We start from the raw sequence: 24100 nt of genomic DNA on the forward strand, positions 1-24100 counted from the left end.
GATATAAAATATTTACACGTAAGCAGCAGATTCTAAAATGAAATGCGTGCGAAGCCTAAGCTCCAAGGATGCTCCCTGTGGAACAGGAAAGGGATCTGAATCAATAACTTGATATTTTTATTTGCATTTAGAGATCACAGATATTTTTAAATGGACAGGTTGAGTTGAGTGCTTTGGCCTGAAGTGATCTATCTATGTGATACCCTGATCTTCCCCCCTCCCCTGTGGAACACAGCACAATCACCATCAAGATCATTAGCAGTGCCCTAAATTAAAGCAGAGATTCTCCTGTCATCTTAAATTATGTGCTGCTCTAGTATTTCCAGGGGAGAAGAAACATCTAATGTATTCCACAAATCAACAAGAATAGCATTTCTGTCTTTTGATTCCCTCAAAACCTTTTACAGTCTTTGGTTTTCCTTTGCATCTTGTGGTAAGAACAAGAATACTTTTCTACCTTCAAACCCATGGACATGTTCTCCAGAGAAGGAATCTAGCACTTCCTAAGTATTTATAAAAGAAGCAAGACCTTTGTGGTTGATAAAAGGCAGAGAAATTGTTTCTCAAAGATACAGTAGTATTAAAGATAACTTCTTCAATTAATGAAACCAACAACATCTAACACTGTTTCAGTGTTTTCTAACAAAATGAGAGTTATGTTTCTTTTTGTGTGTGTGTTCATTTCCCTTTACAATCACTTTTGAACCCATTTTTGTCCAATTTAACAGAAACCTAAATTTTCTGGAGTTATGAGTTCCCTAAAATTTTCAGAAAAATAGTTTACCAGAAGCAGTTTTGTAAAGGAAAATAAAAGAGGCACAATAAGGGAGAAGGAAAAAGACTAAAGATGCTGACAGGAAAGCATGAGAGAACATGCAAAGGAGGACTTGATTTCTCATAGATCCTGACCAGGGCCTGGTGTAAGGAGAGGGTAATAGGAAACTAGGGTTGCTGAGGACAGGAAGCCTTGGAGAGTCAGATGCATTCAGTAACAGTTGGACTCAATTATCTTTGAGGTCTTTTCCAACCTTAATGATTCTATGATTCTGTGTTTCTGATGCTCACAGAACAAGCAATATTTGATTTTATATTATAAATAAAATTCTGGGAGTATTTTGATTGAAATACTCGTCTTTTGAGGACATGCCAGCATTGCTAGCTTGGATTAGTGTCACCTGATGCAGATACAAATGTCTGACATAAGAAACCTGCCCAGACTCCTCATTTTCCTATTTTGGATCCACACTAGAGACAATGCTATTAGGCTAATTCGAAGGAAATTTAAGATGTTAAATAGATTATATTGCCTTGAATTCATATGATGGTTGTCAGCTTGTCAAGAAATGAAACTATGGACTATGGGATGAATGAGAGCCATGCAAAGCATAGTTCTTCCTTGGGAAAGCACAAGAATCACATTCTACAGACTCCACTAACCCCAAACATCAACTAAACACAGGCTTCCTCCTTATTTACTTTTGGCTACAGATATACTCATTGTCTCAATATCCATAGAAAAGCTATGGTACAGCACTTGAAAATACTCAGGTATCCTTAGATCACTGGAACCTGTCCTGGCAGAGTAGTGGTGAAGGCACAGTGTCTCAGGTCTTTGTATCACTAGCAAATTATACTTTGTGGAGGTAGATTTGAATTGCAGTTTTATGTATATTTTTCTCCTTAGAGAAATCACTTCACATGTAATAGAATCTACATACAGCATTAATGTATTTTGTGTTCATTTGGTCTATTGAAAAGTCAACATTTGTGCTAAAGGTGGATAATTCTCCCTCTGTCATAATAAAAACCTGAGGCATATTAAAACTGAGTGACAAATTTAGGCTGTAATGTCAGTCCCAGACCCAATACCATAGTCCAAGAGCCCACACCACCAATTCAGATGTTAGTCTGCTGTTGTACTAAGAACAATGATTTTCCAAATATCTGTTATGAGTTGTGTTGGGTTGTTTCTCCCCACTAGGAATACTTTCCTGACCAAATGACATATCTGATATTACATTTGGTCCCTCTTTAAGTGTTCTCCTAGCAAATGAATGCCTGCAATAGATTTCAGCCCTCTTCAAATCACTGCAACCTGTGATCTAAAACAACAGAAATTCCTCCCCGAACTTCTCTTAATACATTTCAAAATAATGCTGAGAGACAAGTCAACAGAAAAGAAATGACCACTGCAGCTTCATAAAATCAGCCTCCAATTTTCTAATTCCAGCAATAAAAAGGCACCACAGCACAGTCTTCAATTTCTATGTTTCTCACAAGGTTTCTCACACAGTGAAAAGAGACCTGACTGTCACTAGGACCAAACCACCTCTTGTGTAAAAGCCTTTTCTAAGCTGTTAAACAATCCAGTGATGGACATCCTGGAATAATAAAGTAACGACAGATTAATGATATAAAAAAGATCATTAATCATTGTATTAATAAAAGGTAGGATAATGTGCTGCAGCCACAAATCCTTGGCTAAATTTCGTTATGGGTAATTGCATCCCACTCACCAAGTGTTGCATGGCTGTCCTGGGTGCTGAGAGAATTGTCACTGTGTCACAGCCCCAGAGGTAGGTACATTTCTGCCTGTGTAACATGACAGATGGCTTCAAGTCCTCTGGGACACTTTGCATGTAACTCATGGAGCAGTACTGGAATTCAAAGGAACAGATGTTCCTGTAATATCTGGGAAGAATATAAGCATCTCCATTTACTTCTAAGATAAATGTATTCAAGGCTGTTAAATTTCCCCAGAGATATTTAAAAAAAAAAATTAATACCATTGCTTCCATGATTTAAAAGGCATTTGCCATTGGGTGGATTTTTACTATTTGGTTTGTGGTTTTATTTAATCTATCTGCTAATATTAAAAACAAACTAGATTTTAGACAGGAAGGGGAGGATGGAAGAAATAAATAAATCTTTCTGTAACATAACAGGAAAATTTCCAGCCGTGGAGTAGTCCTATGTAGTAACTGCAAATCATCTAGTGATTTGGGCTGTTTTCACAGTGAAATCCACAATATCAATAGAACATAACAATTAACTGCAATTCTAGTGCTTTAGTGGCTTTTACCACTAGAGGGCTGAAGGAACAGCTTCAACGGGAGCTGGATTATCTGAAAATTAGGCATTGGCATCAGAGTTAATAATAAAAATCTACATGCTTAAAAAGAAAATATTCCTTAATAAAAAAAAATGCAGTTTCCAGATAATTCTATGCTGTTTTGTTTTGTTTTGTTTTTTAAATTACTCTTGTTACCCTCTCAAAAGGCAATAACAACTTGCAAATACTGGAGTCTGTAGCAAGTCTTTAGAGTATTCCATCATATATGTTAGTGGAGAGATCCCTGAGCAAATTACCTCCAGTTCAGCTTAAAACTAGAAAAATGAGTGTGCAACCTCTGTACTCAACCACATTTCATTCCTTGTGCTTATCGGGCTGTTGGCAAAGCAATGTAATAACATTCTAGCAACTAGATAAGGGCATCTGGAAGAGTAGCCCAATTTACAAGCTCTAAGCTGCCATGTATCCCACTTAGCTGAAGTAGTGGAAAAGCTGCACAACTCTGCTTGACAAAATCCACGACCACAGTCTATATTGAATCTGTGGCCAACTTTCCTGCTAGGTTTTTTCATTTGTCCCCGTGATCTCAGCCCAAAGTTCCAAATTTCTGTTTCCAAAAAAGCACAAGCTGGTTGAGAGGGATCATCTGAATGTGTATGTCCTGCCCTGAGAGATGCATTCTTCAGCAGGTTTCGGTTGGAGCATGTTCTCTTGGGGACACAAAAGAAGAAGGATGAACAGTTTTTGGGTTGTTGTGGAGATACAGAGCCAAGAATCTGATCCAACAGTTCAATTTCTGCCATGTTTGTTTTATAACATATAAATTACTGATCTGGGCCACAGTTCAGGAAATTAAAATACCACTCAAGATGTGTCCTGAGGAAGCAGCAAGACATTGTGTGAACTTCTAGCGTTGCAGCACATTACAGCTATTCCCTTCAACACCAGTGGGGAATAACACTTCTCAACTGGACATAACAACCACACTGGGCACACAACCTGTCTGGAGATATGTGCACAGAAAAAAGCAAGGCCACTTCACAAAACACATGTTTGGACACTGCTGGACAGACCTCCAAAAGGCAAAATAATCTGTAAAATATTCTCAACCCAGCCTCATGTGGTTTTAACTGGGACTGAAGAATCTTTACAGGTTGGTGTGCAGAATTTGACGTAGACAGATCTTTGATGTGTCTACACATGGACACTACATCTAAATCCTCAAATTGATGGATTGTGTGATTTTTCAGGAGACTTGTCGAGTTGGTGCTCTGAATCATCATGACTCTGGAGAATAAATCAAAAGCCAACCTAAGCTTTTCAAGAAGTGACCCTTGCAAACTCTCAGGGAGAATGGGGAAGCTCCTGGTTTAAAACAATCTGTTTGTCACATATTTCTGCCTCTTAAGTCAAGGTATGGCATAAGGGTTTATTTCAATAATTTTTATTATTGAATAATTTTTTCAATAGTTTACTTTAAAAAAAGAGTTTACAAAGCCATTGCTTCTTCCAGACAACCTTCTTCCTGGTGGCTTGGCAAGGACGATCATTATTTTGGCATTGCTGTGTGATTTTGCACTTTCATAGTCCCAAAAAAGATGAAAAATTTGTTCTTAAGGTGACACCAAATTACTTTGGATTTAATGGACAGCTACCATAAATAGGAGTGAGAATTAGATCACAATTTTTGTGGCATATTTATGCTATCCTCAGTCCCAAAACACTCTGTATTACAGACATGCATTTCATGGCATAACTAAGATTTTAAGCACTTTTTTTTTTTTTAATGAAGATGACTAAGAGCATTAAGAGCAGTATTTTGTCACCTTTGAGTAGACAGGGATAACAAAATGTCTTAGATTTTATATGTATGATGATATGAGTTTAAAGTAACATACGATTATTTTTCAAAATGGATCACAAAATACATATTCATTTGTAAGTTCTGAATGCATGACACTTGGGAAGGAGAAAATCCATTTTACAGTCTATCAGCAGCAAAGATAAGATCAAAAAAGGAATTTAAATAATTAGTATTTTTAAACCACTGGTATGTATCATGGTGAAAATTTTAGACTGAGGTGTAGTTTTCTTCAGAAAGACTAAAACTTAGAGAAAAAAAAATTTTTATCGGTGTATTGACTTTGTAGTCCTTTAAAAAAATTATAGTATATTTAGGCACTATTCTGAGGGTAATTGTGGAAGATTTTGAGATTAGATATTTAACAATAATAAAAAAGTTACCTAAGAACCACATCTGTAATTCTTCATCTCTGAAAGAGATTACTAGTTGAAATATCTCAATTAGAGATTTGTAAAAAGGAGCTATTTATAGAAATAAAAGGGCAGGCCAGGACTCAATCCTTAAGCCTTCACATGAGCAAAAGGAAAAGAAAATCTCACGAGGTGAAGAAAATGGTATTTAATGGCAAGATTTCAGGATGAAACAATAAGCTTTCTGCTCTGTGTGGAAAAAAAACAGAGTCATATGCAGCATCCTGCATCACACCATATCATCCTCCAGATATTGTTAGAGCCTTTTCAGAGCTGCATTTTTTACTGGGCAACTTTGGGCTGAATCTCCTCTTTCCCCCGGTCAATACATTTAGCAGTGATTATCTGGGCTAGAATGTTCTGCATAACTTCCTATTTCCACTGACACCAGTGGAAAGAGCTCACAATGATTTCACTGAAGTTTGAATTAGGCCTTCCGTGAGTGAAGTCTGTCTGTGACAGGTATTTATTATAAAAATAATTATTGATCATTTTAGTTACTGTTATGTGTTGTTTCTTCTAGAAATGGCTCATTCTACCAACATTAAGTACTTAATATATTATGTTAAAAAAGCTTACAAGACTGTACATATTTTGTAATACTAATGAGATTCGCTCTCTACTGCTCTTCTTAGTGCCTCATGTGAAACCAAAGCAGCTGAGCTTGATCAGGGTGTGACTCAGTAATGTCTGGATAGAACATTTGATAGACATAAAGTTTCTATTTCAGATAGCTACAGCAGCAGCTTAGTCACTGTAGGATTTTACTGTACCAGGGTTGTTTGCTCTTTTGCATATTTTATCCAATTAAGGACTAGCTAATTCTCCTCTAGCAAGAGCCTACAGGAATGTCTCACCTGGACTTTCAGACCATTTTTGTGTGATGTGATATGATAAATTATTTATCTTTCCCAAATCAATCACCATTTATTTCTTAAATGCCATTATTTTACTAATAATTATTGCTGCTACTTAGTGGCCATAGCATCAGTGCTGAGCTTTCTGAAAAAGAGGCTAGAGCTCCCTGCAGTGTGTTTAGATAAACAAGGCACCCTTGCCCTGCAGGCTTTACAGTCTCAAATTCCAGCTCAGAAAAGAGCTCAGTACCTTTCTGAAAGGCTTGAGTTACAGAATCCAATCCCATTTCATCCATCCCTGCAAAACAATATTCTGTTCCCGCTGCCTCTCAGAAAAGTCTATTAATATGGGTTTCCTTTGAGCATCTGCAATGGCACACTGGAGCCATGAAACACTGGGAAGACGGGCTTATATAACTGTGCAGCTTTTCTTCTTCTGGGAAAAATCCCTTTCAGGTTTGTGATGGTAGTGAAGATGCTGTAAACCACATTCAGTGCCTACCATGATTTATAAATCAGGTCTGTGATATGATGGTAATTAGCAACATTTTAATTACCTATTGTTTTAATTTATTTTCTATTTGTAGTTCTTTTACAACTTTGAAAGGAAACATTGAAATTCTACATGGATCAGTCGTTAGGGGAATTTCAATATTAAAATAGTTGGTCTTGCATAGATGTGCTTTGACGCTGTAAAGCTTCATTAACCCTCCAGCAGAGGGCAACATGTGAAAAAAATATTTATGTAAATCCAAAGAGCAGTTGCTTTTAGGCTATTGCAGCCACAACGCACCTTTTCATCAAGGAATCTTGCTTCGAAAATACACCATTTACATTTAGTCACCAACTGGGCAAGTGAAAGATCTTAATGATTTTAGAAGGATTTGTTTAGAGCACAAGTTAGAATTTTTAAGTAACACAGGAACTTTAAGATTAACAGGAAACCTAGGAGAAATATAATGGTTATGACTTAAAAAGAAATACCACGTTTTGAATCTTCAATTTGCTTCGATGTGATAAAAGGTGAAAAATTACGTTCATTGCAGTGCTGTAAATACCACAAATCAAGGTTGAGTGTCACACTGGCCTACTCAGAGGCATGACAACAGAGGGCACGAAAGAGATGGGAAACATTAAATGCTTGAGAGAAAGCGGTCTTAACATGGATTCTTAACATGACACAAAGTAAGCTGTGCGGGCAAACACGGACATAGAGGATAAACACACCCCTGCAATAGGTGTTATCTGTTCACAGGCGCTGCAGCAGCATTGTTTGCAGCCATGCCCCGTTTCACCGGGAAGCGGGACTGGCTGCTCCGAAGCCGCGTCCTTCCCCCCGCACCGGCAGCACCCGCGGGTCGGCGGCACCGCGCCGGGACGGAGCCCGAGGGCGCGGCCCCCGGGGCTGACGGGGAAGCCGCCCCGGGTGGAGGGCGAGGCCCCCCCGGCGCTGACGGCGAGGCCCCCCCGGTGCTGAGGGCGCGGCCGGTGTGTTCTGAGGGTGCGGCGCTGGCCGCGGTGCTGAAGGGCCGGCTCGCCCCGGGAGCCGCCGCCGCGCCGGGGGCAGCGGCAGCGCGGACACGCCGGGGCTCCGCGCCGCCCGTGGGCTTCTCCCGGCGGCTCTCGGGGCTCGGCCCCGCGTGTGCCCGCGGCGGCTCCGCGCACCCCGCCCCCGCCAGCGCAGAGCCCGCACCGCCGCCGAGCGCTCCGCAGAGCCCCCGCTCCGTCCCCTCCCAGCCGGGCATGGCTCTGCCTCCGCCCGCCACCCCCGGACCCTGCGGGGCCGGGGAGACTTTGTGACCGCTCCCGGCGCCCCCGCGCTGCCTGCGGCGCGCTCCGGCTCCGCGCACACGGGCGCGCTCCCTCGCCCTCGCCCCCCCGGCTCCCCCCGCTCACACACGCGCGCACGCTGCCTCTCATTCCGCCTTCTCCCGTAGCCGCACCGATAGCCGCCGAATGAGGGAGAAAAGTTGAGGGATTAAACCAATATGAACCATCGTTGCTCGTAGCGGTGCCCTACACAGAGCAGAGCAGAATCCAGCGAGCATCCCCGCAGGAATGGAGTCGGTAAAACAAAGGATTTTGACCCCTGGCAAGGAGGGATTGAAGAATTTTGCTGGTAAATCGCTTGGTCAACTCTACAGGTAAGACTGAGATCTCTTAAAGGACTCTACTTCCTAGAGAAAATTGGAAGCTTTACTTAACTGCCCGCTGCTGAAGGAGGTCGAATGGTTTGGGGAGGTTAGGGTGGGAGCTGCTGAGATACTGCTGGATATAATCTGGATCCAGGAAACTAGTGCTGAAGCTGCTCAATATGGCACCCTCGTAACTTGTCTATCTGATTCGTAGATGGTGTCAGTAAATATGTAGCGAAAGATTACCCCATCTTTCTCCCACAAAAACAGGATCCCATCTTGAAATCATAATCAGGAGAGGGTAGCACCTGTATTTTTCTTCTGTCTTAATTTTGCAATGCGGTCACAGGATCTTTCCCCCTGCACTTAACAAAGCTTAAAACAAAAACAATTCTGGTTTTGATTAATATTGTCTTTTGTGTAATTCGTCGTCAGAGGAAGATGGAGATATATAAATAATTGATATCTGAACGATTTTTTTCCTCCTGAAGCTGAAACATATAGAAGAACGTGTTTAATTATTTATCCATCTGCCTTGAGAAGCATCTGCTTGTCCTATAAGCGATACAGAACTGCAATTGCTAAACTCAAAAGCATCACTCCTGTATGTTTCTGTGTGTAAAGAACACTTCTACCGTCTTCGAGCCCTGTGCACCCAGATAACCAAGCCCAAATTCTTGCATACCTAAGATGTGTATGCACTAAAGTTCACACAAGCGCTCCATCCAATCTGGCGACTTTGGTGACCTCCAGAACGTTTGAGAATAGTCTGCGAAATTCCAATATATTTTCAATTGTACCGTCTGCTAGAAATTACCCCGAAGTGTTGCTTTTTGTTTGTTTGCTTTGGTGTTGCTTTTTTCCTTTTTTTCCGAATTACAGTTGGAAGGTAACTGCGGATTTGTCTGCCCAGGGTAGGTCACGTAAAAGTCTTTTTTTCCATACCTATGCGGCAGTGCTGGGCACAGGCACAAGGCTGTTTCACAGCATGAGTCACAACTTCTGCTGCCATTTTAAGGAAAGGGGACATACCAATGAAGTGATAAAGACAAGATGAAGATTTCAATTTTCGCAGGAAGCGTACCATTAAGAAAAGCCAAACGCAAAATTAAAGTCATCAACAACACAAAGAATTACCTGCAGTTATTGGTCATGTTTCAGTCATTTTCAATGGGCGAAAAATAATAATATTTTTTTAAAAAAGGATAATCCAGAATAACTGCTGCAATATAATTAAGGAAATAAACCTCTTTTTTGTCTTTTCGTCCTAAAAGAGTCCACAACATACAAATAAAACGGTTATTTCTACTGCTTTTTATATAGTCACATGGTGAATAATTGAGAAACGGTGTTTGCATTTTCCAGCAAAACTCCGTTTCAATTCACACCTCTATTAACTCGCGATTTGCTAATCTTTTTCAGTGTAGGGGAATTAAGTACTTTGTTTCCGATTCTTAGAATTAAAACACTTTTCTTGTCCCTTACACATTGATTTCCAGACAAGGCACCCATTCAGGGAGAAAACACTTCTACATTATCCTTTATCCGCACGAACGAATTTTTAACATAAAACCACGGTGGTTTATTTTATTCACAACTTTAAAACATTTCTTAGTGCCGCGGTTTTTAAGCATGGAAATACAAAAGACAAACGAACCAAAAAAAATAAAAGGCACGGAAAATAAAATTAAAAAAAAAAAAAAAAGGAAAAATCAGGAGAATTTCAGCTGAATAGCTTTTGGAGAAAATCCCTGTATTTTCCCCAAAACACGGGTAATCTTTTGAGCTTTATTCTGCTAATCGTTACTGCCCCATCAGCCGGATGAATTAACCTGAAAAAGATGATCCTCCGAGAAGAATTTCTGACTTGAGAAAACACTCCCAGAGCAGAGGTGAGGGCAGTGGTAGGAGAGTCCAGAGTGTCGGGAAATGGTCGCATATTTTCTTCTCAAGACGATATAATTGGTTAGTTTTCCTGTCTTTAAAAAATCTCAGTGACTACAGAGGAAGATTTAGGGATTCAGCGTGGGACATTTGCTTGATAAACCTGATTTTTCTTGATACCGACACAGCGTTTTAAAAGCTTTTCCACCGAAAAAAAGAAAAGTTCCAAATCACCTTTCATGGTATTTTTCTGTTGATTCGAAATAGCTACAAATAACTATTTCTCTTCAGATTCCTGCAGATTGTTTTCTAGGAGACAGGGGTTTCACGTAAAACCTAAAACCAAACGAGTGGAGGCAGTGAGAGAGGGCTCAAAGCTGCTCTGGGTTGAACCTGCTAAGTGATCGCACGCTCACAACGCGTAGCTGAGCAGCTGAGATCTTTGGGAAAGCCTTCTCCGGAGATGCCCGTTCTCTGAAGACGGTCATGTTTTCTTTCACTGCTTGTGACAGCCATTTTGCAAATCTAAAATAAGTAGCAGTATCGCCCTCTCCTCCTTCTCCTCCTCCTTCCCCACCCCTCAACTCCCCCCCCCTTTCTGTTAACATTTCTTTTGTTCCCAGACCTTAAGCGAGATGCACACCAAGATCGTCCCCCTTGGTGTTTCTAATACTGCAAGGAGGGAATAAAAACCTCCAAAAGACCGTCTCTGTTTCCACACTACACGCCTTGGGCTGCCCAACATGGCGCCTCTGCAGTGGTTACAGATGATGTCTTCTTGGTGCGTCCTACATATCTAAGCAGAAGTCTTTAATGATAGATGAGCAATTCTCAGCTAGAGCTCCTCCCTGGGCTGCTGCGGCGGGGTGGCGGGGGGGAGTTGGGGATGACTAATCGTGACTCCCACAGGTCATTGCTAAAGAACAGTTGAAGGTGAATGGAAAACAAGGAATAAATCCTCAAACCAACCCAAACCGAGCCAAAGGAGCGGGGGGGAGCGGTCAGTTTAAGCCTTCCAGCTATCCGAAATGGTTGTGCCTTCAGGCGGCCAGGGCTTGATTTTCCCTTCTTGTGCCGGGCAGAGTCCTAGAGAAGAGGCAGAAGCCCGGGGACACCATCGAGCTGACGGAAGATGGGAAGCCCATGGAAGTGCACGAAAAGAAAGCCCCGCTGTGCGACTGTACCTGCTTCGGGCTGCCCCGGAGGTACATCATTGCCATCATGAGTGGACTGGGTTTCTGCATTTCCTTCGGAATCCGATGTAACTTGGGAGTGGCCATCGTGGATATGGTCAATAACAGCACCATACACCGAGGAGGAAAAATTATTAAAGAGGTGGGAACCCTTCCCTCGTTAATCCCATGTCCTCCCAGTACAACTCCCAGGTCACGCACCTTAGCGCAGGCGGGACGGGCTCCTGATGCTTTCACGGCATTTCTCGAGCCCCGACACTCCCCGGTCCCGGGGCGAGCGGCCCCCTCGCCCTGCCCGGCCCGGCCACTGCCCTTCGTAGGACGGAAATCCCGTTCTTGAAGCAGAAACATTTTCTACCAATTATTTCTATTATTTCTTTTCGATTCCCAGCCCCAGTTTGCGGTGCTAATTTGCGGACACTTCACCCCCCACTTCTCCCTTTTCCACACAACCTTGAAAAACGCAGATATCTCGTAAAATAAAAGTAGGGGAAGGAAGGCGTCGAATAAGGAGCTGCCAGCGGGTGCCCCGCGCAGTAAAGGAGGCGGGAAGGTTTGGCAGGAAGGTTTGGAAACACCGGGGTGAATTTGCTTTGATAAAAGGCGTTAAACGAAAAAAGCGGTTTTAAAGCGAGTTATAATGTGGAGAGGAAGAGGCGAACGATGAATAGAGATGAGTGTTGAATATACAAGTCGAGAGGCAAACCCCTCTCGGCTTGCTCCCTGCACAGGCAAGAGGTAAGTGCGGGCAGGGATGGCGGGCCACGCCTCCGGCCCCCGGACCGCGCAGGGCTGTGTCTGTGAGCCGAGGGTCCCAGACACGGCCCCGGGTCCCCGGGTCTGCCCTCTCCGGGGGTCCCCAACACGGCCCCGGGTCCCCGGGTCTGCCCTGTCCGGCGGTCCGGCGGTCCCGGGTCCCCAGGTAGGGGGTCCCAGGTCCCCGGGTGTCTGAGCTCGGGGGTCCGGCGGTCCCGCGTCCCCGGGTCTGCCCTGCCCGGGGGTCCCGCAGGAGGCCCGTGCCTCGGTCGAGCAGCTCAGGGCACACGGGGCTCCGGTCACTCAGGGAGACCTTGCCCCTCTCGTGTCCCTGGGAGGCACGGGCGGTGCTATTTCCATCGCTGTTACTGGTTTTGTTTTGCTGTTTATTCATCCGGCGGGCGGGCGGAGCGTTTGCCGCGGAGCGCGGAGGGCAGAGCCCGGCGCCGACAGCGGCATTAGAACCCCCTCAATTGCCCCGTGTGAAGCTGCTGCGGGTGAAAGCTCTAAAGTGGCACAATTACAGCTTTCCTCTTCTCTTTATCTCCTTCTCTCCCGGTCCCTTGCATTGGAAGAAAGCGAAGTTTAATTGGGATCCCGAAACAGTTGGCATGATCCACGGCTCCTTTTTCTGGGGATACATAATCACCCAGATCCCCGGCGGGTACATCTCATCCCGGCTGGCAGCGAACAGGTAACAGCGCCTCAAAAAAAGGAAGGACCGCCTGTACGCGACCCGCGAACGCGGCTGTGACGGTGCATTGCTCACCCTCCTCCGAACTACCTCAGGTTTTGCGGGGGGGTATCCCATGCTGGTCTTCTTTTCCTTTAAACAGTCGCTTGGGAGGTTGTGGCAATGATACTCAAACAACACGTATTCAGAGACAAATTCAAAGATTCATTATTTCATTAAAGCTTGAGATATTTTTTTTTTTTCCCGTGACTGAACAGAAGAATTTTGTGATTTTTTTTTTTTTAATGGAAAGGAAAACCATCAGCGGGAATTTTTCATTAGCGCACAAATGAATTTAGAATGGTCGAAAAACACGTTTCAATGAGACTTCCACAGTGAAAAGAAAGTGCAGATGGTCCAGGGACTTAAGGACTCGTTTCTATGGTGTCTGGCAATTTTTCAAGCACCCAGGGTGCGATTCTACCTGTTAATTAGATCCACTGAGTATTGGAGACACATGAGGCTTTCACATCCGCGCTTAATGCCACAGGGCTCATCGTTAGCAGGAGCAAAGGTCCTAGTGCCACTCTTCAAAACAGTACCATACTAAGTGCAAATGGATCCTAAACTCAGCAATATATACCTTTAACTCCTCTCGGGAGTGGGTAACATCAAAGGCAGGGCTGGATGGCCAGAAGGGCTTTGCCTGTCGACCAAGCTGACTTGAGTATGAAAGAGAGAGGAGCTACTGCAGAAATGCTCTCCTCAAGGTATATACCTTTTAGACAGACCTACCCTGGAAATTATGAGTATTTACGAATGGAGAGATGTTCTGTAACTGAGAAGACACTAAAATCCCACACTTTAGGGCAGATAAATCAAAATATAACATTTTTTAAATTGAGGTATCCATGTCTCTGTTTACAAGTGCCATCTTTCTGATAATGGTTTAGAAATGTAAAGGTTATTTGAAATAACAATTAACAGCCATTTAAAAGATTACCTTTTCTTCCTCTTTTGATCATTTTTGCATCTACACAGTCTGTAACTCCTCAGGATTAACTGGAGTATTGCTTGAGTAAAGGCTGCAGAATTTGACCCAGAGAATGAAAAAACATTAGTAAAGCCAATTGAACCAATTCAGATTTAAAGTGATGCAACTACAAAGATCTGCAAGACAATGGCAAGGACATTGCCAAGAAAACTCAGTAGTAGAAACACACAAGCTGGCATATGTGAATGAAATTTTCCTCCTCTTCACAAACATTTACATTTATGGCAGCAAATGAGGACTAGTCCTAGTTAAGCTGCGTGTATTTTAGTTACTACTCCTGTGAAAGTACTTCATACCTCAGGTGTATTGAGTCATTCCCAGAATATTCATCTCTCTGCCTGTGTATTCTACAGGGAGCCCAGGTATTCACCCTGGTCATCACATGGTGTGATGAAACCAGCCATTTTGGGAATATGTATAAGTGCTGATAAACCTGTGGGTACAAAAAGGTCCAGACAGTCAAATGGTATATTAAATATAAAGTAGCATCAGAGAGTGGTTCCCTATTCTGGAAATCAGTCACACTAAGAGGAATCTTAAGCCATGCAGGACTAGAAACACATCACAAGCTTCCAACATGATGCTCTACTAAGGAAGTTGGTGTAACCCTAGGATATTTATTTTTCTTTATTTAGTGCAGTGAGTTTATTTGGGTCAATGACAATCCTAGACTTAGGATTGTTGTGGTCAATTTGGACACATGTATATTAATATGAGTGTTGAAAAATTAGAGATTGATTTAGAGATCTTTAATTGCTTCAGAAAGGATAGTGTAAAATGATGCTTAGTGAAAGAAATAGGAAGAACTATGTATTTAGGATATTAGTATATAAATAAGATTACTAGGAGGCAATCTGATTACTAAGTATGCACAAAATTCCACTGAAAAAAATTGCTGGGTATAAGTGTATGCTTTAGTCCTCTGGAAAGCTATAACAAGAATCAGCACAAAAGCTTAAATATTAACAATACTGACTATCTACCACTAGTCCAACCAGAGAAATGATGGTAGATTCTTTTTCACTGGGTTTTAAATTCCTATATTGGAAGTTATATTTTAGCTATTGTGAAATATTCGCAGTAGAGGGATAATTGAACAAAATATAAGCCATAATCAAGTGTTAAGGGTTAACAGCGAATTTCAGGCTAGGTGGCCCTATAACTAAGCACATTTTGTTTTTAAGATAGAAATATAATAATTTTATTCAAATTATTAATCCCTTTTCCACATTAATGCTACTGCAGCTGTCTCTGAATAAACTTCCTGCTGTGCTGTCACACGCATATGGAAAGGTGTGAAACTGTACTGGTTTTTACCACCTCATCCCAAGATAATTTAAATGTCATTATATTTTAAGCTTCTGACACACCCTTTAAACTTCTAATACACTCTTTAAGTATTCTTTATGTTGGAAACCTATAACAAAGCCCTTTCCCTACCAAAAACATTACCAAGGTGCTGTGGCAGTATTTCCTCACTGATGTCCTAAGTGAACAGTTTAAATATTTACTGTAAATCGTGAAAAATTCTTTGAAATTAATAGGGTATTTTTAGATTACACAACAGAAAATTAATTCACAGTTTTGCAGTTAGATATTTAAAATAGAAATGCAGGTTTTGACTGTATGTGCCAAGCACTGTTTCAAAAATAGGTCTGCAATAATCAGAGACTTTTTTTTATAAAACAAAGCTGAGTGACCATTTTAGCTCATCTGTGTATACTCAAACATTAGAACTTTCTTACACAAAGAAACAGAAAGGGCAGAACAGAGTGACAATTTTTAAAAATATTAAAGCCACCTTACAATTCTAGGGTAATATTTCCTATTTCTGTGAAACCTCAAATCCTGGCACTATTCACATTAAAAATTGGAACTACATAACGATATTACATTTCTCTACAATGCAATTATCTCTCATCTATGTCGGACTCTTTGTCATTGTCATTCTAATCTGAATGAAAATATACAAATCAACCTTTCACTTCAAATCCATCTTTGTTTTTTGAGTGCCATTCTTCTTGTTATTAAGGGCTAAATCCTTCTTCCCAGCAAGTAATCCAATAGGATTATTTGCATGAATAAACTGACTGGTATTTCAGACAACTGTCTGTCAGTGCTTCTTGTCTCAAAGTCCCACAGATTTTCACTGAAACTGTCAGTGAAATCAGAACACTTCTCTGTAATTCAGCTCTAATGACAACGAGCATAGAGATGTAAGGTAAAGGATTGGGTTAGAAATACAAGTAGAAAGATTTCCTACAAGTTTACATCTTTACGTTTTTCTGTTTTCAAAGGAGAAATGGTTCCATTCCTTTAGCAGGAAGACACACTGTGAGTTTTCTGATTTGCAAACAATTATTAATTCACAGCACGAGCAGGGGATTTGTGGATGTTTAGACAAGAGCCAACTTCTGAACTTCTGAGAACATGAGCTGACCGTGCACTGAGGGAGAAGCCCCTGAGGTTGCACTTTGCCATGCACACCTTTCATGTTCAGTTCAAAATCCTGCAGGTTGAACTGGGCTCTGATCCCAGGCACTGGTGCTGGGCTCGTCTGTCTCCAGGCAAAGAAGCCAGTATTGCACAAAAAACCCCAAGATGATTTTGTCACCCTGCTGCATTGCAGGTTCTTTGAAGTACCAGTCACTACAAGAGGGGGACTGGAGAAGCTGGTGGCTGGTACTGCTGCTCCCTCTGCCATATGGCTCAGGCTCCTTCCATTTTTCTGTCACGAATGATGAAGCTGTTTTCGCAATTTAATGATGCAACAAGGGATTTAGATGGGGGTTTTGGCTGATAAAAGGGGGCCTCAGATGTGTGACAAAAATTAATAATGTACCCAAGCCCTTATTAAACTAGATTAGGTGGCGGGAGGTCGACTTTTACATATTAATGCTTCATGAAGGGCTTATAATAGGATTTAGTATGAAGAGCACAGAGACACTTCCCCCTCCTCCCTTATACACATATGAATGAAAATAACCTGTTTTATCACGATTTAAAAAAGCCAAATAAAGCTGTTATACTACAGCTTCTGGCCACAGACTATTACTAAATAGGATTGGGTTTAGGCGATTCTGTCATGAAGCACATTCACCCTAAGGCAATGTTTGGGAATAAGTGTTCCTCTCTAATGGCAAAGGTAGATTATTCTCTCTGTTTTGTTGGGCAGCTGAGTTCGTCTACCACTCTAATATTCATGGCATAATCCCAGCTTTGTTAGCCCTATGCCATGTCATGCAGATTAAGGGCCCAAATCAGAAAAAACCACTACATTCTGTCAATCATTTATGAAGCCATAAATTGTCAGGGCCAGCATTTCACAGGAATATGTTTACAGTAGAGGGGTCAACAAGGTCATCAGGAAACTAGCCTGTACTAGATAAAAGTCAGAATGATTATATATGTCACTGAATAGCTAAAGAGTGTCTCCCCATACTGGGTTAATTTCCAGTCCATTAATACAGAAACATAAATAAAAGCTATCTTAAGAAGGGTTATCAGTGTGATTGCAGATTGAAAAGACAACTAGACTAAGAAAAAAAGGAGTATTTAGGTTACAAAGGAGATGACCAACTGACATGATAGGTGTATAATTTAAAAAAATATCAGTATAGGTAATGTAAATATTCAAAATGAGTGGCAAGTCACAGTTTGTAGGTGAACATGGAGAACAGCTGAAAAACTTAAAAAAAAAAGTCAACTATATTACTGAGCAAAAATAATCTTTCCAGAGTCAGTAAGAGCACCGTTTGTTTATATTGACATAAATTGGGAGCAAGTAAACCATCATTAATGGTGTTTAATTTTTATCTTCAAAGGCACCTAAGGCAAGAACATTATAGGGGAAAATACTATTTTCTCTGTTACTGAGAAGCAGCTGTATAACTCTACATTGACAAACATGGAATTTTGCAACTACTTGAATAAAGAATGGCAGTAACCCTCAAGATACTAAATGCAGAGAACTAGATTTATTATGACTAATTATTTCAGGACTAAATATAAAAAAATTCAGAATTTGGCCCTGCTTGTTCAGATATAACTGCAAGAGTAGTGTTATGTCTGAAATTTGGACTTATTTTTGCATTCTATCCTCCAGTGATCCAAATCCCTTAAATCAATATCTGTAGAAAAATTGCTACACAGTTAACATAAAATTACACCAGATGCTTTCGTAGAACCCTATACTGGTCTGGTTTGGAAGAGACCTTAAAGATCATCTAGTTCCAACCCCACTGCCTTTGAGAACAAGCTGATAAAGAAACTTATTATTTATTGGGATTATATCATCCAGATATCTCAATGCTGCCAAACGTCTTTGCTCCCAGTTCTCTCCTACTCCTGAGCTTCCAGGAATCCTTCCTGCATGAGCAGTGATGTCTAAAAAAAAACCCGTCTCTGAAACAAAACCCATGTGTGCTTCTGATATGATTAATTACAGGCACTGTATCCAACAGGTATCCTTAATAACCTCTGCCTGCCTCCATACTTCACCCCAAAGCAATTTGTTCACTGGATTTATTGCAACAAAATGCTGTTCGGGTTGGTTGCATAAAACCAGTAATGCCACTGTCACTTTGCTCTGAAGGAATCTGCCTTTGCTCTGAGCAGTCCTGATACAATCAGTTGTAACATGTGGCCCATATGTCAGAAAACACTCCAAAAAAGCAGTACAGCTGCAGCTTTTGAGTCCAACACATAGCAGTTATCCTCCCAAACAGCTCCACAAAACAGTTTAAAATTAAAACCACAGATGATTCCTCTGATAAGTGTATTATATATCTCTAAATCAACAGAGACAGTGGAATCACATTGAAGCCCTGGATGTTGGTAAGGTAATTTGAATGAGACAGTCTTGGTTTGAAACATTATCTCGCAGATTACATATTTAAAGAGCAAGCTGTCCCAGAGCTAATGAGCTAGAAGGAATGAGTCAGAGCTTTATCTAGACATATATGGATATAATGAGTTGTAAAACGAAACCGCAGGTTTGAGAGATTCCCCAGCTGAATTCAAACAGGAAAGAGGGAGGACTGGCAGAGTGAGCTAATGAATGAAGAAAAAAAAAGCAGACAAGGTGAAGAGGCCCTGGGTTGCTTAATGATGCAAAAAAAAGAAGTTAGGATTGCTGTTGGGGTAAACTGCAGAGATTAAAACTCTTAAAATAAAACATGGGTAGAAGACATATATGAGATATACGAAGTGAAAAGCTGGAAAGGCAAAACTGCTGCTAAGTAGGGCAAATGCTTATTACTTCTGAGATGGAACTTGATCTGCTCGTGAAAGGATGATGTAATGCACTTGCTGGTAAGAGCAACAATCTGAATTTAATGACCCAGGAGTCTTTTGCATTCGGCACCATTTACAATGATATTGATATCCAGCAGTGCCCAAGGTCTGCATGAAATACACATTGACACACCAAAACCAGGGATGTGAACAAGAAATGGAAGGTGCAGCCTAAAAATTGTTTGGGGTCCTGGTATGAATCAGTGGCATTAGTGGGGTTCGAAGAGGGCAGAAAGCTCCAGGGACTTGGAGTTACTGATACACATTGAATTAGCCTCTGCTTGGAAGTTCACACTGGTGCTTTGTCCAGACCTTGCATGGTCTGTTTTGCTAAAAGACTCAGGAATATTTGGGATTTATTTATCTTCAAACCTGGCAGATCGAATCACAGCAAGTTCAGGTTGTTAAAATGTTTTCTGTATTGAAGTCTTAGAAGGCCCTCATCACACCTGGTGTGTAAGAAGGGAACACACCTGTTTGTAAGAAAGGAATTGTTAACCAGCAGCTAAACCTCTGAAATGTCTATACATCCAAAGAGAAAACTAGGTTAAAAACTTGATCACAAACTGTCCCTGCCGGGAACTTTTGCTGAAAAAATGATTCTGAAAAGCTGCTGTATGACCACAGACATCCCAACTAGCTCCTGTTCTGTTTCTCCCTAGACATTATGTCTTACTGGAAAAAATAAACATTTAATCCAGCATTGAGCCTTGCAGCTCTCAGACAAGGAATTCTTCAGGTTGTATAAAAATATGTCATAATCAATTCTATGTTGTGTTGCTGGCCCTTTGCAGGAGTAGGTGTGTCAGAGATGAAAGACAGTAGGTAGAGTCAAAGATAATAAATTTTAGAAATCTTGGGCTGACAGAATGGTCTAAAAAGTCACATTATGCAATACATGTTCAGCTGCTCAGAGCTGCTGCTGCATTAGGACTCTTCCAAGCAAGCACTGTTCAAGAAAGAACATTGAAGGAGAGTCAAAAACTAGTTTAATTTTTTTATATATATTTGATAAAATAAGTCTTTGTTCAACATATTTTATGTGGTTGCTGTAAGGAAAAGGAGTGGCAAACCATCCCACCAACTGGAATCCAAATAAATTTAATTTTCTTATAATGACAGAATTTTTTCTATCCTCAAACTAAGTTGGGAAAACTTCACAAGAAAACTCATGTTTTCACTCCTCTTTGGTTTCCACCCTTACCTAACAGACTGTTATCTAAGATTAGGAAAAATGTTTTATCACTGCTTAAAAATAAAATACCTGTTCAATACATAATTTTTATCCAATGAAAATAATGTTCTCTAGAATATTATCAGTATTACTGTAAAATTGTCAAACCCAGAGGTTCTATATCTCAGAAAAGAACGTGAGCTACATTTTCCATAGGTTCCCCTTTACAGTCAGAATAAACTGCCTTATAATATTTTGATTTAATTTACTGTAGTGGTGTGAAATGCTTTCAAACACCCACACCCACTATGATTTCCTAGAAAAACAGCAAAAAAATCAAACTTTCCTATTCAGTAAATAGATCTTCCATCAATTGATGATCAGTGGCACTTTGGAAGTAAAACCAGTTCAGTTAGAGTTCTGAATGAATTTTCTATGCAAGGCATTGAATATTTTCTATGCCTTCATATTTCTTAATGTAAATCCATTGCAATATATGCAATATTGTATATGTCCTGTTGGTGATCAGGACTCATTATTCTTTAATTATTTTGGATTTTAGTTAAATGGCATTCCTAATTCACTGATACAGCATCTTAAAACTACAGCATTTTCTTGTTTAAACAAGTATTAAAAAATCCTATTTTGAACATAGAGAGTTACTTGTTAATTTTAATTTTATTTTTTTTTACAGGATGAAGTTAGTTAAGGTTTTTAGAAAAACCACGTTATTTGGTATCCATAACAGTTTAATTTTCTGAAGGTGGGATCACTCATTCAGGGAATAGAGACATAGATAATCATGGAATTTGTCAATTATACTAAAAATTCACATAAATACACAGGTGATCCCTTGCTTTCAGACATCCTCTCTGTAACTCAGTATGTCACCCATCTGGCACTGGGTGTCTGACCTGCATCTGTGCTCCCACTGTGCTCAGCTCACTTTCTGAGCTGCCCCTGCTTCCAGCTGGGTGATAATCTCTGTAATGCACCCCGTGCAGAATGTTCATGTCACGTGCATTGCCTGGCAAAGGTAGATGGGAACGGTGCTGCTGCACAGATGTAGAGATTAGAGATCCAGAGATGAAAAATAAATACATTCCTTTCTCTTTACTTTTTCCCCAAAGAGAAAAATGAGCCAGTTGGCTTGAAACCCAAACAGATTAATTCCCCCTGCAACCTCATTCCATTTTAAGCATTTTTCCTGAATTTTCAGAGTAATTTTCTTCCTCTGCTCCCATCCCAAGCTCCTCATAGTCAAATATGATTTTACTGTCATTACTTCTTGTACTACAGGAGGACTAAGTCACAGTTCATGACCTTGATGTAAGGCCAATGTCAGTAAAACAGTGAAGATCAGTGTTAGATTCTGCCTTTTGGGACTGAGTCTGCCGAGTCTAGAAATAGAAATAGAGAAGTAAAGCATAATTCTTTTTTTCAGGACTGCTTCTGGTCACTTACGAGGACCAGACAGGATTTATCCTTCCCCCCCTTGGCATACTACTACTGTGTTTATTGATTTGTCTTCTTCTGTATGTGGTTATTTTCTTCTAGATATAGTTGCACAGTTGCTGATTTTGGGTCAGAAAGGAATTTTCCCCCAAGACATGGGGTCCTGAAGTCATGTCAGGGCATTTTAATTCCATCCTAGTGCCAGGACCAAGAGTGGTGGCAGTGTCACTGGCCTCTCCTGCTTGGTCTCTGTGATATACTGTAGTTTCTCCAGAGTTTACCTTCTATCTTTTAAAGCTCTTAATTTTTACCATGGAATTAGAATATGTTCTGTGGGGGTTGGAGTGTGCCCAGCATGAAACAGTTACAATGCATACAATAAATACCACTCTGGAACCCCACAGGCTGTGAATTTGGCATGAAAACGTAAGGATTTCAAGAAAAACAGGCTTTCCAGCCCATTTGTTGGAGTTAACATTGTAGCAAAGTTAAGCAAAAAAGAATTGTTTGAGAGGTAGAAATTGAACATAAGGGATCATAAAATCAGTAGCTTAATAAACAGAACAAAAAATCTAAGCACAAAACAAAAAGAATTATTCAATTTGAGGGTTTGATGTGCAGGTCAGTTAAATGCTTCAGAAATGCCTTGGGAACAATCAGAATGTTCCATTTCCCAATTAAATATATTCAAATGCATGCTGCATTCAAATATTCAAATATTTTGACTGACTGGAGCTCAAAGTCATTCTTATTTGATCTAAATTGTAATAAATACTGTTGGCTGAGACATTTAAAGCTATTAAATATAAAATAAATATTTTGTATAAACAGTAAGTTTATACAAAAACCAGCACTATATCAGAATATTCTGTTAGGTAGAATTTAGTATTTATGGAGGTGATATAAATACAACAAGATAAAAGTGCGCAAAGGAGAAATATTGATGATGTTTGTGAATGTGCATTGAGGGATGCAAAGCAAATGTAGGAAGATTTATTTGCTCTTGATTAAGAATTATAGAGGAAATGAACTCACTAAAATAGCTGTGCACTAAGTACATGGTGCCACTTTTAATATGTATTGAAGAAAAAGGATAAAAAAGCCATTGCTTGGAAGAATCATAATTTAACTTGAATTTATTCTACCTTTAAATATTTAGATTTTTATTTTTTTTTTGGTGGGAGGTTTGGAGAAATATTTCTGTTTTTGAAAAGGATGTTTTCTATAAAGCATAGTTCAGAAAACTGACTCACAAGTGACACTGTGGAATTATTTCATCCTCTGTTCCCTGATGTAACCAAATATTCACTGGTACTTGTATGTCTAAATACAGGCAAGAGTTTAACCTGGAAGAAGCATGTCTGATCGTTCCTTCAATGACATCTTCCTTTCTCTTCTAGAAGGAATAGACTCAAGGAAACAGCTTCTCTTTAGTGAACATGAGAAGAGAGGCAAATCTAGGAAATGCAGCTTTCAGTTGTGGAAAACAGAAGCTGATTTCAGACACAGAATTAACAAACTAGAGTAAATTTCCCTGAAGAAACAGTTACCTACCGTAACAGTTTGTAAATCTCATCCTTATCTAGAGACAGAATTTTTTAATGTTCTATCTTAGAGTGATTTTGATTACCAATGGAATAAATTCCATTGACAAATCAATAGAATGTTGATTTAGAATGGTTGCACTGATTCACTTGCTAAGAATCTGCTCCAGCAAGCCTGTGCTCAATCAAAAAATTTAAAAACATATCACTGCATTAGGCATTTAGTTAAACAGCTATTCAGAAAATAAAGGAAGGGCTAAAAACCAAACAGTCCTTTCTTCCCCCTCACAAGCAAATAGGGATTTTCTTGATGAACCTTTAGAACAGTTACTGACCACGGAGCTTCAAAGACTGCTAACAGGAAGATCTAACTTTTTAAAAAGGATTTGTAAAAATCACAAGCAAAACTCCTATACATCCCAAACTCTTCTCATTAATAAAGAAAGAAAAAAATCAAATGAAATCCAAGACACCACTGAGGTTTATGTGAGCATAAAGGTATTATTTTAGGAGGTATTAGATTGTAGGGAAATGAACTGAATGTACTTTTGGAGTAGAAACATACACAAAAAAAAATAGGGAGTAGAGACAGAACTCAGGTCAAAATAGTCCCCACAGTGCAACACAAACATGTGCTTCAGTCAGTCCCAGCGAGTGCACTGGACATGCTGACAAAGCAAAGCCCAAAATGTGCTGCACAGGCAGTTACACGTTGTTAACTTGAGATGGAGAT

General features: G+C 40.4%; 1 protein-coding gene across 1 annotated transcript in view; it reads left to right on the forward strand.

Moving 5' to 3' along the window:
* Positions 1 to 8081: 8081 nt before the first annotated feature.
* SLC17A6 (solute carrier family 17 member 6) overlaps positions 8082 to 24100 on the forward strand; it is a 29278-nt gene continuing 13259 nt past the window's right edge. Inside the window, exons 1-3 of the mRNA XM_017826801.1 lie at positions 8082 to 8348; positions 11306 to 11558; positions 12748 to 12866. Of these exons, the coding sequence (XP_017682290.1) occupies positions 8263 to 8348; positions 11306 to 11558; positions 12748 to 12866 (458 nt within the window). The 5' untranslated portion in view covers positions 8082 to 8262. The remainder of the gene's footprint in view (positions 8349 to 11305; positions 11559 to 12747; positions 12867 to 24100) is intronic.

Source organism: Lepidothrix coronata, unplaced genomic scaffold (assembly GCF_001604755.1).
Source record: "Lepidothrix coronata isolate B3197 unplaced genomic scaffold, Lepidothrix_coronata-1.0 Scaffold130, whole genome shotgun sequence".
Classification (NCBI taxonomy): Eukaryota; Metazoa; Chordata; class Aves; order Passeriformes; family Pipridae; genus Lepidothrix; species Lepidothrix coronata.